General features: G+C 41.6%; 1 protein-coding gene across 1 annotated transcript in view; it reads right to left on the bottom strand.

The window, feature by feature from the left end:
- Window positions 1-8,985: 8,985 nt before the first annotated feature.
- Window positions 8,986-17,947, bottom strand: part of RAB18 (RAB18, member RAS oncogene family) — a 19,164-nt gene continuing 10,202 nt past the window's right edge. Inside the window, exons 3-7 of the mRNA XM_015423386.1 lie at window positions 15,933-15,994; window positions 14,266-14,338; window positions 12,885-13,003; window positions 12,741-12,807; window positions 8,986-10,580 (exon numbers count right to left, since the gene is read on the bottom strand). Of these exons, the coding sequence (XP_015278872.1) occupies window positions 10,408-10,580; window positions 12,741-12,807; window positions 12,885-13,003; window positions 14,266-14,338; window positions 15,933-15,994 (494 nt within the window). The 3' untranslated portion in view covers window positions 8,986-10,407. The remainder of the gene's footprint in view (window positions 10,581-12,740; window positions 12,808-12,884; window positions 13,004-14,265; window positions 14,339-15,932; window positions 15,995-17,947) is intronic.

Here is a 17,947-nt window from a genome sequence, read left to right as displayed (position 1 = left end):
AAACACAACAACACCATTCTAGTTTCAGAAGAATATCCACTTGCCATCTATTTAATGGAAACAAAATAACAGGAGTAAATAATAAGGGCATGGCAGCTACAGATATAAATGAGGGCTAACCATAGAAACTGTTGAGGGGGGAAAGCTGCTTCTGCTGTTAGAACAACCATAAAAAGAGTGTAAAACAAAAGATGTGTTTTTTTAAAAAAATAGTTTAATTTTCTATCCTGCCGCTGAAAATTCTTAACATCATTTTTAAACAAACAGAAATGTATTCCTTATTACTGTTACCCTCGGTGTGACAGGGAGCAGAAGTTGCAATTTTCCACAATGGTTGACTGCACAGATTCCCGGTCCAATAAAGAATTTCAAAACAATGAAACAACGTTGAATTCTGCAAAAATATGAAATTCAGCCTGCCCTGTCCTTCTCTCCCATAACTGATAGACCAACTTGAATAGCAGATAATAAGAACCGTACGCAACAAGTGGCTGATGCTTTATCAGCGCAAGAGGAAGGCAGAGACGAAGTGGGAAAGAGGAAATAAAAAAGTCAGATACCTGACTGATTGATGGCTGGAAAGTCACAAAGCAAATGAAAGTAAAATCCTTGAAAATGAAACGCCTCTTTCTGGTGTTTTTTTTTTTTTTAATTGACTCCCAGCAACTCTCCCTATGACATCTTCATACGTGGGCATCCTCTTTGAAATCACCTAAAGAGCTGCTGCCATCTTATGGAAGAGTCGTTGCAAAGCACTTTGCTTAAAACCAAAACAGCTCTCTGCTCTGTTCTGTAAGGCTGCTGTCTCCTTTTAGATTGTGATATCACTAATAGAATAGCAATGTTTTTGGGTCAAAAGGTACTCTTGAGTAACCAGAAGGGGCATTTCTGTCGGGGAGGAAGAGACAGTTTCCACAGCTTTCCCACTCAAGCGGAAGATCTTTGCCCTGATTCCCAAAGCTAACATCAGGAGCTGTTCTGGGGGGGGGCAATGAAAGGAAAGCAAGAAGGGGAGATGGAAAAGATAGTGGGTTTGGGAGTGATTCATCCCAATAACAGCAGCATCATTGTAACACCAACAACAGAAATATGCCCAGTGGCTTCTGGAGAAAGTTATATTTACCTTCCTGTAGGTCCATCCTTTGATGCCCATTGATTTCAAAGGACTTTGGAGGATGGAATTCTGCTTCAGGATGGCAATGCTTTCTAGTAATGCAGTTCTGTATTTTACATGCTGTTAGGTGCTCTGGGTGCTAATAGTAGATGGTTTTGTCTTTCCAGATGTAGACCGTAAGGGCTGTGGGATTCAAAACCAAGTAGGGATCTTTTGCCTTTCACCGTTACATAGCAGGGAGAATTCCGGCAGGTGGCAGCTTCCTTTAGTGGACTTTCACAGCCACGGAGACACTCTGCCTCCAAACTACACTGAGCTTTGCCGGATTCTCTTCAGCATAGGAGACCAGGCGCTGAGCATAACTAATACCCAAGAGTCAAAGTCTACCGCTTTGGGGTTTTAAAATGTTGGCAGGTGCTGCATCTCACTGCCAAGGCTCAATCATGCTCTTTCACAGTTTTTAAGCCAGACGTTCTTCCCTAACCCTCAGCACCTGAAGCGCACAGATCTGGTGCTGCCTTCTCACAGGTCCACCTACATGTTCTTTCTACACGTGTGCCAGCATTTGATTGCAGTGTTAAATAGTTTTTTTTTAAAAAATGAAAAAATTTCAGAGAGTGCCAGGTCCCATTTTAAAAAGCAATATATTTCAGTATGAAAGAAACGTTACCTTCAGGTTCCACCTAGGCTTTGTAATCAAGGCATTAAAAGAAAAAGTAGGGTTCTTTTTTTAAAAAAAATGAAAAACAGGTTGACTTTGTACTTTTAAACTTTGTCTTTACTACCAGCAGGCTCCCCTGAACAACAGCTTCATTTTAAAAATGGGCTGCCCTGTGCCCCGTGTTTTCTTTGGCAGACATAAAAAAGGGGATTTGAGGGCAGAAATAAATTGCTCCAGAGCACCAAAATGGGATTAAGAGATTCGACAGGACTTCATAAAAATATCAGTTCTACCGAGGCACAGAAGTATGTTTTCATTTGTTCCTTTTAAAAGATAAAAGCATGAAAGGAGGCAAGAAACACAGGCAAGCTTCAATGGCCTTTGCTAAGCCCGCATAAAAGTTTGCCGAGGTTGGGGGGGGGGCTTAGCAAGACTAAAGAATACACAGGGCACTTGCCTCCCAGAGCTACTTTAAACACTGCAACATGAGTGAATTTGCCTATATTGTGCAAATGCCCTTGAAAAATAATCAAGGCCTATAAATAACGGCTCTGCCTGCCTCTGCCCAACATCTGGGCTAGATTTCAGTCAATGCTGATCTGGAGCAAGCACAACGAGCTTGAGGCCGGATAAACTAGGCAAGATTCTTGGAAATAAGACTTGACTCTTCTTTGAGTGTTTCCACAAATGACTTCCAACATCTCTGATTCTATCTGTGCACATGTATGAGTGACTGAAAATCAAGGTGGGATGCAACAAAAATCCAGAGAATTGTGGTGGGTTTTAATAAAAACAGATTGGGCCATACAGGATGATAGATTTACAAGCACAATTTCAACAGCGGTTGGATAATGCTTGGACCACTCTAATTTTGTTTGACAACAGGTGGAAGAAGACACTGGCAGTTCAAGGTGTTTTGCCTCCTGAGGTGATGGTGGCAGTACACAGACCCACCCACCACATCATGATGCCCCAGAAACCAGAGGAGATCTGGATAAGCCGATCACCTGGTCTGTTCAGTTCACACCAAGCCACTTGAACGGCTGCCAAACAGCTTTGCAGCAGGATTGGGGGGGGGGTCTTCTATACTAAGCATATGCCAAAACACTCCCGGACCAAGCAGCTCAGCCATTAACATTGCCAAACACTGCTTTAAGATAAGAACCCAAATGGTACAATTTCTTTTGTAGACAGCATTTATGACTGATTTATATGATTTTGACCGATTTAACCATATGGTGGTATCCCTGCAGTTGCCCTTGCAGTGTCAGAAAGTTTCTTTAAAAATAGATCATGACTATTGTGCAGGTGTGTGCTAATGTTCTAATGATCTATTCAATTGCTACAGTATTTAAATTCCCAGCTTTCCTTAAGGGAGAGGGCATCAGTCCTTTTCTTTTCAGACAACTTCACAAAACTAGCTTTTAAAAAAAAACTTTTAAAAAAGGAACGCAGAAAATTCAGGGGTTGTAGCAGTAGATCATTAGAACATGAGTGCACATTTTTGCAACATCAATTTTTTTTTTTTTTTAAAGTTTTTAAAAGCCCCTGGTTCATGGCAGGGAAAACAGCAGCCACAGCTGCAAGAAAAGCCAATTGTACTGTAGTGTACTGCACTGCACTATTAAGAGGGAACACAGTAAAACAATCCACTGAACAGCCATGAACCAGTCAACTAATTGTCAAACCTATCATAGAAAATCAGCTCTGTTTGTAAGTGGTAAGCTTAAATCAGATGAAGGGTGTTTAAGGATTCCTAGCTACGGTCTGTACAACTAGCTCCCTTTTATTTCAATGCCTGGAAGTGTTTAAATGTACAGACATTATCACTTGGAGATCCTATGGGCAGAGCTTGGTGTGGATTCAGCTTTCCGCAAATGCAAGTAACTGATCCATGCAAACAGCCCCATGCAAAATTAAGTGTGCACAATCAACTCAGCACATGGAGTTACTCTGTGCTGAGATTATCCTACAAACAAACCGAGAATATGAGTCTGGTCTGATGTATCACTTTGCACTCATACAACAACTTCTGGAATTATTTATGCGGGTACCCATATGCAAAATTTCCACAGCTGAGCAGGTCAGCTGTGGCTCGAGCTTTGCCATGTTTGAGAATTGTTAGTGCCACTGGCTGTTACTGTGGCACTGCTTGTGTTTCCTGCTTTTGGGTAGAACTAAACAGCCAGGAAGCCCTCACAGTGCAATCCTGAACAGAGTTATGCCCTTCTAACTCACTGACCTCCATGAACTGAGAAGGGTGTAACCAGGGCTTTTTTTCTGGGGGAATGTGCCATAACTTTGCTTAGGATTGCGCTTCTAGCCTAATCACTTTTTTACTACTCTTTCAAGTTAAACATGGAACCTTTCACTAACCATGCTCAAAACTGTACTCATGTTAATTACTTACATGTGGCCAAACAGTGTATTTTTAGCAACCTTCCTAACATGGTTTCAACTACAGTGTTGACAAGACTGAAATCATGAGAGAAAAAATTCCAAATTAGAAAGGCAGATTTCCCTGTCAGATGAAAGAAAGATAAAGACAGCACAAAATAAATGGAAGACCTCTTCAAACTAAATTTTAAAATAAAATGACATGTTCACTTAGTTTTTTTTAAAAAACACCAGTAATTCAATCCCACATCTGCCAGAGAAATTATGCAGTTGCCAGTTTTTCATTTCTCTAAATGCATTTCCACGTGGTGCCAAGATGTACTTTCCCCTAACGTATTTCCATATTGATCAGAAGTTTCTGCTCCAAGTGAATGGAGCAGAAGACTAATTGCTGATGTACTGTAAACTTCTGAACTCTGGCAACAAAAGTAGAAAGCCTAAACATACTTATCTGTGAAATTAGCTTCTTACGGCCTGTCTCCGAGAGATCCATTTTTATAATTATGTATTTCATTTATACTCTGCTTTTCTCCCCACTGGAGACCCAAAGTAGCTCACACAGTTTTCCTCTCCATTTTATCCTCATAACAACCCTGTGATACAGGGCAGGCCAGGAGTGTGAGGACTGGACCAAGGTCACCCAGCAAAGTTTCCATAGCCAAGTGGGGATTTAAGCCTAAATCTCCCAGATCCTAGTCTGACTCACTAACCATGACGCCACAGGGGCTCTCTTTCTTGCTTTGAAAACCATGGAATCCTTTCACAATACAAAGGATTCTGGGATGTGTTCTGCACCATCTCAGTTTGGACAGGGCAACAGTTACACATTCGGGGCATAGCCGTTGCTCCTCGTGAACTGAGAACTTTAGCCTAAAACAGTGATTCCTGACTTCACTGAAGCAGGGTGCAGTTCTAGGTTTTTCTGCTTTCCAATGACTTGCAAGCTTCCTACTTCTCCCTCCCTCTACAACACAAAACAAGGTGATTTTATAGTTCTTATATGTATACACATGCAGCATCATTGAGCAACAGGCTGCACTTCGCACATGTATAGAAAACCCAAATATGCCATCAAACCCCTCAAGAGCCTCCTCTCCCAATTCACCCTCCTCCATCTCCTCCCTCCAGGCCTCACAGCCCATTTGTGGAAGGGTCATAACTTGTGCCCCACCTTCATGGCCCAAACCAAACTATACAGCCCCTCCACAGATTGCTTATGGCCTGCCTAAGCAGTTTGGTCTAGTGGTTGTGCACAGACTCTAATCTGGGAGAACCGGGTTTGATTCCCCACTCCTCCACTTGCAGCTGCTGGATGACCTTGGGCAAGCCATAGTTCTGTCAGAGGTGTCCTTGAAAGGGCAGTTCTGGAAAGAGCTCTCTCAGCTCCACCTACTTCGCAGGGTGTGTTGTGGGAAGGGGAGGGAAGGGGAAAGGAGTTTGTAAGCTGCTCTGAGCCTCTGAGTGAAGAGCAGGGTATAAACCAATCTCCTCTTCTTCTTCTAATACTGCTTCCGCCAGAGAGCTGTTTGAAGCAGCTGGGAAAAACCACAAGACACAGCTAGAACAATGAAAGAGGCACAGCACATGTATAAACACTCAGTTCAAAAAGAAAAAGGATTCTTGATAGAGACTTTGAAGGCTGGGTTTCTCTTCCACCCTTCCCCGACCTTTATTACTCCCAGTTAAAGATCTTTCAATGATTGCTGCACTGATAGAAAAATGGGCATCTGGCTTTCTTAGCATGAAAAGATTAATATTGAACAGCTTTTCTGCCATTGTTACAGTATGAAGATTCAGAGGTTTCTAAAGAATAATTTTAAGACCATGGATTTCTCCTCACACCATTAGTTTTTAGTATGTTTTATTGTAAATGTCCATTAGCTGATAAGGGGCTGAAAGCCTGTCCATTCAGAGCACGGCTGAGTAGCCAGAATAATAGATGAGGTAGAGAAACAGCAGGCTGTAGCAGTCCGAAAAACGGGAGAATTGACTGGGAAGGCAATCACCCTGCTACTCCCTCAAGGAATGGGATAGGAAAACTCTCTCTTGGAGAACAGAATCTGAGTCCCAACTGTGCACCTAAAGTTCTGCTGCAGATCACAGAATCCATTCGTGATCACAGAATCCATTCGTGATTCATCATGAATAAGCTTTCAGTCTTACTAGACAAGAAAGAGCCTTGAGGGTGTGCTTGTACCTGCACCGTTGCTTTGGGAACCTGATACATGACTACCACTTACACGGCCAACTTTTCAGGAGTCTACTGAGCATCCAGGGAAGCAAGGTCACAAACCTTATGGCAACGACTTCCAGACTTTTAACCACTTAAGTCAACTGGAGAGTACATAATATGGATAACTTAGGCCTCCCTGAAACTGAATTCCATAGTGGAAAGGAACTGGTTCAGGTATGTTTTTTAAAAGGAACTTGGAAATTGCTCACAAGCAGTCTACCAGGAGAAAACAGATGAGTGGCACAAAGCTGTTCCCAGGAGTACATAGCTTCAAAATAAAGATCAGCTCATTGAGCCCACCCTACTCACAGAAACAGTTTTTATGCGACTCCATGAACAACTGTTTTAACATTGCACGGCTCACCTGAGCAAACTGGGCAGACTAGCTGGCCAGGTAGTGCCTCCATGGAGCAAGTTTTCCATAAGGAAGTATTGAAAATAAGGGAACTGTAGACTATGACACGACTGTACACTGCATTTTCATATCAAGCTTTTAGAATCAGAGGGATCAGGCAATATTGATTCAGTGTGTCATCTTAACAGTAAGACAGTCTGAAAGTTTCCAAATGTTATTGCATTTCAGTATATAAAACGCATTAAGCAGATATCCTAAACCACCATTGCACTTTGGGAATATTACAACTAAAGCTTTTTTAAGTTTAGATACCCAGCCTGGGATAATGTCCCATAACTTATATGATCTTGAGATTCCTTCCCAACATAGAGCTTTTATGCTGGCTAGAATGAACTCATTCCCCTCTAGTGTTCTTTGGGAAATATCATTAAACCCCTTCTTATGAGAGACGTTATGAATCTGCTGGAACCAATCCAGCATATAATTGTCAGCTTAATGACAATTTACGTTGGGAATTGTTTCGAAATTTATCCCAGGTAATTGATCTTAAGAATGTTGCGATAAATTGTTGGTTCTTATTGAATGACTTGGTAATGGAAATTACTAGAGCAATTGCAAAATTTCTGGAAGAAATTCTTAAAGCCAAATCTAATGCTATTATAAATTGATTCTTATATAATCTCGTGTATTTATGTTTTAACTTATGTATGGATTATAATTCTATATATTGATCCTAAATGTCATGTTAAATTTACTGTGCCAATATAGATATGGTACTTGTCCTAATAGTACAACTAGAGCTCTGAATTGAAATATATTTAATGCTTTGTTACTCAGTTTACCCAGCATCCCAGAACAGCAGAGCAGGAAAAGTTACTAGACTGAAAACCACAGCTTGCTGTTTAGGAAAGACACATTTATATAAAAATCTTTTCCCCCAACATGCAACTCGTCTTCTTTAAGCATAGCGCTTATTATATTTAATCCATGTAGTCAAGACTCCTGATGCACTTGTAATGATTTATGCACATTTCACAAAAATTTCACAATTGCTCTGGAGATACTATAGCCAAAGACTGAGTATGCTCAGACTTGCATTCAAAATGACAAAGTAGAAAAAACCCCATCCTGTGGCTAGACTTGGACCACCCCAGACGGGTATTTCAGTAGTTTTGAAGATGTGGTGATCTAAAAGAGATTTTAAACCTTTATATTGCAACAATGCTTGTATGAAGGTATTTCAGCATAGCAAATCCTACATGTGCTTGTGCACCTGTTAGGAGTCCACATTCCTACTCCTTTTTACCCTCTTGCAGGATTACAGATATTTGTTCCTGAGCTACTTGTTCAGAGCTTTGCTAGTAAGAGCACGCTTCAAGCCTTTACAACAGAGTGAAGGGCAATTTCATCTTTCAAAAACACATAAGATTGATATACCCTCACCTTTCACCAATAACATGTGTATGTTCACTCACTGCACCTATAGTTACTGCTTGGGGGGAAAGGTACTGATCTTCAGTGATTAGAGTATCTTTTCAGTGAGCCTTAATTCCAAGGGAATTACCAAACAGGTCTTACATCAGCCAATAGAAAGGACAGGCACAATGCTGGATTGTGCAAACTGGCAGACTTTGCTGAAAGGCTGCATTAACTCTACTTCCCTTGGTGTTTTTCAGTATCAGCACCCTATCAGCATTGCTAGGCTACTACTAATCTATGCTACAGAATCCTTAGGCTGATGGAAAGGCACACTTTGATGGAGTGGTAGGGCGCAGGCCACAAATCTTCCTGACATGGAACTGAAGGTTCCAGCTGGAACCACAAGGAACAAGGCCAGCTTAATATTTAATAAGATCAACAAAGCATGGTTTCCCCTTCCCTTTGCTTGCTTTGGGAACATTGCTTGTACACTGGACAGGGAACTACAAAGACACTGGCCATGAGGAGAAAGGCATCTTTAGTTTCACCAGTGCTTTTAAACCATGGGAGAAGGGCAAAGTGCTGGCCACACAAGGGCTGCTGTAAGCTAGAGGGACAGTGGAGGGTGGGAGGAGAAAATGGTAGATTTTCCTGCAGCGCCATATTTTATTCCAGTGTTGAATATGTACTTTGCAATAAAAATGTGATCCTATCCTACCTCCAGGGATATATGGCCATTTTATCCCTAACAAAATGTCCAAGCAAGCATGCTGTATTAAAATAGCAACAAACACCTAAAGGTTGTGTATCACATGAAGTGTGTGAACATTTATTTACAGTTTTTACTTACATTTCTAGTGGTACAATGTTTGTTTAAAAACAGCCATCATGTTTTAACTTCTCAAACCTTTAAACACATTTCCGCACAAGTGTAAAAGTTGAAAAGGATTTTTTGTAAACAAAATGTAGCTGTCAACACTCCTGTGAAAGACCAGAGACTGTACCCAGTGTACAAAAGTGAAGTGATGTTATAAAGGTATTTCATCAGTATATCTATTTACAAGAAGCTGTGTCATAGCTCCTAATGTGCAATAGAGTAGCACCCTGTTGTATTTGCAGCCATCAGTGTCGTCTGTTACAGGGTCATTTCTCCAGAAGTTGTTCTGGAGCTGTGCCTTAAAAAAACTCACCTATACATGAGGAGGATGTTAGAAAATACTGAGTACTGTGAAAAAAATTTATTAGTCTATACAAGTTCTCTGAAACAAGCCAGCCGCTGGCTGTTTGCAACAGCAAACCCCAAAAACAAGAGATCACATTCTTTACACACATCCAGAACACAGCTTGTACATATTATTTAAGCTTCAGAACCAATAGCCACAAAGAGAACAGTCATCTGATTCAGACCTGTCAGCCACGAATGTGCAACAGTGAATTGCTGAAAACAAAGTAAACGACAACATTTAGAAAGAAGCAGTCAAAGTTTGGCAAAGTGATTTACACTGAAAGACCTGACAGTCAAGCCCTTATAACTGAAAGAAAAGAAATTCTTCTGCACATCCAAAGCACACAGCATCATAAAAAAAAACTAGTGTCACTGAGAGCAATTATAAATCTATCAGGGTTAAAATTTCCTTTAGACAACTATTCACTGGAGTGAGGATTTTAAAACTGAGTAATTTTAGAAGCATCCCTCCCATAACTGTGCTCAAACCCATAACAGTGATTAATTACAAGATGGAAAGGGCTCTTTAAAGCTAAAAAGGGACGTGTGTGTTATGCTGTTACACTGGGAGAAAAGCATTTGCCCATTAATTGTGCAAATTCTACATATATCCACTTTAACCACCTCAGAGATGTGTCTCTAGTAGTAGTAAAGATCTGAGTTAAAGACTGAAGTCAGGCAGAATGCAGCCAAAATGTATTTGAGATAGCTGTCCTAAGTAGTTCCATGATAATTAAGGTCATTAAGTTTGAGTGCATTTGTTCCTACAAAGGATACCTTATGCTATGTATAAAAGAACCTGAAAGTTGCAAATTAGGCATGCTTACCATAACATTTCTCAACCAGAAAAGCTGCAGACCACATTTTCCCAAAAAAATGTTCACTGCCATGATATACAACAAATATGTGCAAACTGCAAGGTCCCTAAAATAGCATGTATGAGTTTATGTACAGAGGAAATCACTATTCATTTAAATAAGCCAAAGGACAAATCTTCGGGAGCTTATAACATGGAACAGTAGCCCCCACAGCCTCCTCGATAACCTTCTTCGTGATTTGACAACTTTACACCTCTGTTTTGGCTCTCACTTTCCCACAGTCCAGGAGTCTGAATGATTTTCTCAACAAGTTCTTCAAAGGCACACTGTACACCATCACATGTTTTTGCACTTGCCTCTGGGAGGGAAGAAAATTGAAATGTTAAACAAGCTTGGTAGCCAAAACTGTTTATTCCACAAACCTCTGACTTCCTCTGGTATACATATGACCAAAACTGAATGCTGCATGAAACCAACACAATTACTAATGCATCACTGACAAAGTTATCCAACGGTGACTTTCTGCTTTGGACTATGTGCCTCGCAAGGGAAACTGAAGAGTCCAAAACTGTCTACAGTGCCCATGATCAAGTAGGTTTAGGTCAGTCATTGTACCATTAGTCAAGGTACCAATTTAATCATCCATTTCTCAGCCAACTCTCATCTTCACCATCAACAAACCCACTTTGTCAAATTCTCATGTCTTCTAGGAGAGAAACAAATAACTTATTGAAGTCTAGGATTTGTTGTTGGAAGGGAGCCAGTGAGTTATGAAAGCAATACCTAAAGGATTATGAAACCTGTACCAGCAGCTGCCGACTTCCTCCTTGAAATGGCATTCTCTCTTCTCTAATGGGAAGGATGAGAAGCAGGACTGCATTTGGTTATTATCACAGACCTCCGTACCTCAGTCTTACATACAGAAATTATTGACTGGAAATTCACTGGACAACAATGGATTCCAATTAATCGATTGCTGCCATACCACATCCATTCATTTTAATGGGTGGTGGTGGAGGTGGAAAGTACCGTCAAGTCATAACTGACTTATGGTAACCCTGTAGGGTTTCTTCAAGACAAGAGATGTTCAGAGGTTGTCTGCCACTGCCTGCCTCTATGTTGCATCCCTGGACCTGCTTGGTGATCACCCACCCAAATACTAACCAGGTCTGATCATTGTTTCCTCTAAGCTACGCTAGGGAGTGTTGGTGCACAAAATTTTAACAGGCAGTGCAGGGATTACTGCTTCAGCCCACAAAAGGGTATTTCCCCCCTCCATTGGAAACAATGGAGGATGGGTTCACCTCCTTCTGGGGCCCATAGAATTGGACCCCCTGGTCCAATCTTTTTTTTGGGGGGGCTGGGGGTTGAGGAGAGGCACCCCCCCAGCCCCAGATACCCATGGATCAATTCCCCATTATAGCCTATGGGGCCCATTGACTATAATGGTCACCACAGACTACAACAGAGCTGGGGGGGGGGAGAAAAAAAATTGCACACCCCAATTATGCTTTTTAGTATGATTTGTAAGCTGTCTTGAGTCACAAGGAAAAATGGAATATAAATATTTGAATAAGTAAGTAGTTTGGGCAGATTGATAACATTTAAGCAACTTCCTGTTTGTTAGGTTAGGCAGGGTTCTGACAGTGATTGTTCCTCCTTTGTTATACTTGACCTGTAATGCTGGTTGCCATATTTCACTAAAAAACACAAAGTGGACTGCAAGAGTCTCCCCCTCCCCAAGTGCTGGTATGTTTTCTTAGCAAAAGGTGATGGTCTGAGGCCAGGTCTACCAATATAGTGGACTGGGGTGGGTAGACCTGTTCTCCAGAGGCCAGGTCTACCCATGTAGTGGAAAGGGGTGGATGAAATTTGACTTGATTCTGTTTTCTCTTATGTTTAAATTATTCTTAGAATATAGTTTAAATATAATTTAAAATAATTTATTCTGAGATTTTTACAAGGTTATGGAAGTAATCTTCTAAAAAACTAATTTACATAATAGTCAAACGTAGACTTGCTCAACACTTTAATGCTACTTTTTTTTTGCTCACGAGGTAGAATTTCTGCTCACAACACTGTGGAGCATAGAGGGAACACTGGGTCTGATCCTCCTCAATTTATGAGATCAAGCTAGCCTAGGCCGTCCAAGTTAGGGCATTTTAATGGGATCTGTGTGCAATCCCTGTGGATAATCCCTCATTAATGAAATGGCATTTTGCAGCACAGGTCTTGGCAGACTGCTTTCACAGAAATGAAGCTGCATACAACAAGAGCTTTATGGCTGTGATTCATCTGCAGTACATATCCAATGAGATTTTGGAAGCCATAATCACAATGATCACCTCAGACTGAGTAGGCAATTAATAGGTTTATAATACAATACCCAGTTACAGAGTTGTACTAGCAGAATGAGTACACAGTGTGTAAAATTTTACTTATAAGCAAATATCCATTACAAGGTGCAATAGTACAATCCCATCTACTATATGTAGCTGTAAATATTTCAACGGCTTACCGATGAACAACATGGAATGTTTCCGTGCAAACTTGAGTCCTTCATTTCTGTCAACTTCTCTGTTTTCCTATAAGAAACCATATTTATTAGTTACCAAACACAGGTTTATAAGCAACAAGAAACCTGCCATTGAGAACCACTTACCTTATCAATTTTATTTCCAACTAACATCTTAACTATATCGTTTCTTGTGCAATAAGTTTCCAATTCAGTGAGCCAGTTGTCTAGTTTAGCAAAAGTGTCTCTTCTTGTGACATCATAAACTGAAATAAAGATTCACAATGGCGTGTATTAAGCAATGATGCATGCATTTTAAATCGCTAACACATTGAGCCTTTCCATTCACAGTTTCTGTTTTAACACTCTTGTCCTAGCTCCTGTACATCATTTGTTATAAAAATCAAGTAGACAACCATCAGCTGAAGCCATGGGCACTCTAATATGGCAAAATATCCTTTAAATCTACTTACTCTACTGTGATGGTTTGTTAAACACTATTAAGCCCAAAGGCTTCTGCAATGAATGATAATGGAGCTAGGAATCCAATTTAGAAACTACTGACTAAGAACTAATTGTTAAAAAAAACAGACATCCATACTAACTTAGAGCACAAATACATACAACCTGGTACTGCCTTAAGACAAACATCCAACAGGGTGGCTTTGAACTGCAAGTGTACTGTTTACAGTGCCATCCTAAGCAGTATTACACCTTTCAAAACTCACTGACTCCAATAGAAATAAAAGGATACAACTCTGCTTAGGGCTGCACTGTGAATCATTGAACAGAATAGAGCTCTGTGTCCATGCAAGCCAGACATCTTCTCCTGTCAGATTCCAACTTGGCTATCCCACTAAAGCCTGAACTCTCCCTAGAAGCTAAAATGACTAAACTAAGGCTATAGTATTTTGGTCACATTATGAGAAGACAAGACTCACTGGAAAAGACAATAATGGTAGGAAAAGTTGAAGGCAGCAGGAAAAGAAGACCCAATAGGACATTTTGAAGGTCATTTAATCCACAGGGTCACCAAAAGTCGGAAGCGACTTGATGGCACACATTAAAAATCCCTTTAAAATCAAATTGCATACGCTTGTCAGTAAGCTCCAAACAATAACTGCCTGAAGGAGTATTCTTCTACCATTCATGCAAGTCCAGCAACTCCAGCAATTCCATTAGTGCTAGTTTACAATGTGCCCCTCAATTTATCCAAGAATTCAGGGACATATTAACATCACTGCCATTGCTCCAGGGAAATTACCTGCAACAGCCTAAGGGTGCTCCTGCAGGCAGGAAGTGGGAGGCAGGATATATTTATTCCCTTCTCCCACTGCAGCCCCATTATACCTACAGCTGCTCCCCTGAACCCTGGAAGTAGTGTTTGGGGGAGAGGAAGGTCAATCTAGTTACAAATCAAGACAAGCCAGAAGAACTGTTTTAAGAACATTTCAAATAAGCTGTAACCAAAAGCAGAAGAACTGTTTTAAGAACATTTCAAATAAGCTGTAACCAAAAGCATGCTTACCTAATATAACACCCTGTGCTCCTCTGTAATAACTTGGTGTTAGTGTTCTAAACCGTTCCTGACCAGCAGTGTCCTAAAGAATCAGAAAACTGTAAGTATCATGGTGTTTTCTCCTCAGGCATCTAGTATGAAGATATATCCTAATGCTGGATGTTTTCTACCCTGAAAGAGCCTTTTTCATGTGAAGGGCAATCTTCAGAAGGACATGAGCATTCTTCAGGCAAGGACACGTGTCTGGAACTCTTTACTACAGAAGAACAGTTCTGCAGTACAGAAAGCATCTTTGTGGAGATAGTAATCTGCAAATAACATTTGGACTCTGCACCAGCTTCACACCTGCTACGGGTTTCATCAAAAGAGCACTTTCTTAATCCTAAATATTCCCTTTAGAATCAACTGAGGAATAGTTCAAAGACTGACAGGAAAAAAACAAATAATTCAGGTACCTGTGTTCCTCAATCTGAAACAATATGCTAGAAGATCCCTAATTTAGCAATTTCCCATTCCTTTCTTCCTTACAATTACTTTTAATCCACTTCAAGAAACAGACACACCCCTTCCTACCGCCATTTCTGACTGTTTGATTTTATCCAAAGCTTTCACTATTAAGGTCAAACTGCAGAGTGTGATGTTGCTGTTTTTATTTATTTACTTCATGTGTACCCCGCCTTTCTCCCCAGTGGGGACCCAAAGTGGTTTACATTGTTCTCCTCTCCATTCTATCCTCACAACCACCCTGTGAGTTCGGTTAGGCTGAGGGAACGTGACTGGCCCAAGGGCACCCAGCGAGCTTCCACAGCATGAGTGGGGATTTGAACCCGGGTTGCCCAGATACCAGTGTGACATTCCTAACCACGACATCACACTGGCTCCGCTAGTTAAGATGATAGGTTTCTAATTCTCAATACGAAGTTATGTTTTCACTATTCTTAGAACTAGAGATAGCTACAGAATTATGATTTAATTTATATTCCACCTTTCATCCACTGTGAAACTTGCAGCAGCTCCCCAGAGCTCTTAACCTGCTTAACTACCACAAGGTTATTGTTTCAGGTGCTTTCCAACCATAGCTTGGGACTAGTTTATACACACACACACGTGCTAGATTCCAGTCCAGTAGTACCTTAAGACACCAACAAGGTTTTGGGGGTATAAACTCTTGATATTCAAAGCTCCCTTTGTCAGGGAGGGAGATCCTGTTGGTCTGTAAGGTGCTACAGAACTTGAATCTAGCTGTTATAGTGCAGACCAACATGGCTACCATCCAGAAACAGAACCGATGGTACAGCACATGATGCCGCTATCATGAAATATATCAAGTATTCTTCCCGTCATTCTTTTTTTAGTCTCTACCCATCAAAGCAGGGGGTGGAGTAAATGGTTTGCAAAAAATAACACCAGAATGCCAGCTTTGGTGACAGGAAATTGGGGACAGGTAAAAAAAATTACTTCTGTATTTCCAGAATAGCCCTAATGACTCTCCAAAGCCACACACTCCCATGGTTATCTAACTGTAAACTACTGAAATCTTACTTGTACAATGCACTACACTGTCACCTGCCAGCACCTTCCTTTGATGTGGAAAAACTCCTTCAGATATAAACAGAGAAATGCTGATATTAAATAGCAGTAATGAACACCTTGCATATTTTACTATTCGGACTTACCCAGATTGCCAACTTTGCCTTATTTCCATCAACTGAGATGGTTTTCACTTTGAAGTCAACACCTAGAAAACAAGAGGATTTAGTCCTGTCAGACAAGCAATGATCCTGTGTAAAGGGAGAGAACACAAATCAGCTGCAGTGGGAAGGAAAACCCTTCACATACTAACTCAAAACCCAGGCTAGTTTCAGACCTTGTTCTTTCTACTCCTTTATTCTGGGACAACGGTTTGGGATAAGGAAATGCATTTTCACGGCTTCCAGAACAGACCCAAGTTTGTAGAGATACTGATTGGAAAATATCAGCAAAACTGTTCTTGTTGCTGCTAGATTTAGTTTAAAAGCTACTCAACACATGACACTTGCTATTGAATATAAATTACTGCAAAGAGATGTACAACTAATATAATGCATACACAAATGTAACTTCAGTTTAGGAAACAGTAAATCCTGCATGTGTTATGGAGTTCTATCCCATGGGGGGACATTACTTTTAAAACAGGTACATGGAAAACATTGCTTTTAAAACAGGTAAAGCACCACATTATACACTAAACCAAAAGGCTGCATTCAGATGACTATTCTAATAATAGAACTGACGTAATCAGCTCTCAAAACAAAGAGAGATCTAAAGTTTATTTATTTCAGATGTCAAGTAAAAACCTTATATACCAGCCAAAAACCATCCAACGTTATCTTTTAAGATACAGCGTTGCTATATGTTGGCTGCGACCTGACAGCACTTTTCACACACATTTAAAATCAATCTAATGACTCTTGAAATAAATAATAATACAAAAAACTGTGCGTAAGCGCCATCTAATCACAATACAAAAAGCTAGCATATATCAATGAAATTAGAAATGTAAAAACATGTCATTCCTTATCCTACCTATCTTAAAACATAAAACAATTTCTATTACTCTTACTCAGGGATCACTTGGGGCCAGAGCACTGCTCCCGCAGCCCCGCCCCCGCACTCCTTTTTTCTAGAGTCGCGCCGCAGCTCCATTATATTCTATGGAGCCACAGAATATAATGGAAAGATTGCGGCGCCGCTGCGGTGCAACACCACAGAGAAGGGGTTTAAACTTTAAACCCCTTCTCTATGGAATCGCGCCACTACCTCATAGAATATAATGGAAACATCGTGCTGCCGCTGCAGCGCAACTCCAGGTCTGCGGAGAGGGCGGGGGGGCCCTCTAGGAGCCTTTCTTGGCTCGCCCGCTTGGCCAGGCGAGCCGAGGAAGGCACGGGGAGGCATTTAAATGTCTCCCCGCTTTCTCCCCGGCCCTTCGAGACTCACCTGCTAGGCAGGCGAGCGAGCCAGGAGAGGGCGGGGGCCCTCTAGGATCCTTCCTCGGCTCTCCCTGCATTTAAATGTCTGCCTCTCTCTGTGTGTGTGTCTGTGTGTGTCTCTGCCCCTTCTGTCTCTCTCTGCCCCTGTTTCTCTCTCTCTGCCGCTCTGTGAGTGTTTGTGTGTCTGGCTGATTTCGCATAAGGAGCTGCGCCACCGTCACGCCTCCCTTTGCCCTGTTTCCATCTGTCAATTTCCCACTCGAAGCTGCATGGCCGCATTTTGACCCGTGGCTTCGCCCGATTTTTCCTGCGGTTTCATGTTCTTGTTTTTTGAAGATCACGAAACCGCGGGGAAAATCGGGCGAAGCCACGGGGCAAAAGGCAGCCGCATGGCTTTGAGTGGGAAATTGACCGATGGAAACGAGGCAAAGGGAGGCGTGACAGCGGCGCAGCTCCTTGTGCGAAATCAGAGTCTGTTTGTGTCTTTCTCTGCTCCTCAGTGTGTGTGTGTCTGTTTGTGTGGCCCTCTCTCTGCTCCTCCGAGCACAGTCTGGCCCAGTCAGCAAGTGGACCTGAGGAGCGCCCCTCCCCCCCCCCGCCCCCAGGCTCCGCTGGCTGCCTGTTGCCCTTTTTCATTGGCCCCAAGTGCTGGAGGCGGGTTAGGCGAGCCGCAAAGAGCCCCAGCCCAGTGGGGGATGCGCATCGCTCCGTTGCTATGT

This window comes from Gekko japonicus, unplaced genomic scaffold (assembly GCF_001447785.1).
Source record: "Gekko japonicus isolate JY-2015 unplaced genomic scaffold, Gekko_japonicus_V1.1 scaffold1820, whole genome shotgun sequence".
In the NCBI taxonomy this organism is placed as follows: Eukaryota; Metazoa; Chordata; class Lepidosauria; order Squamata; family Gekkonidae; genus Gekko; species Gekko japonicus.
This window is presented reverse-complemented; position numbering and strand designations above follow the sequence as displayed.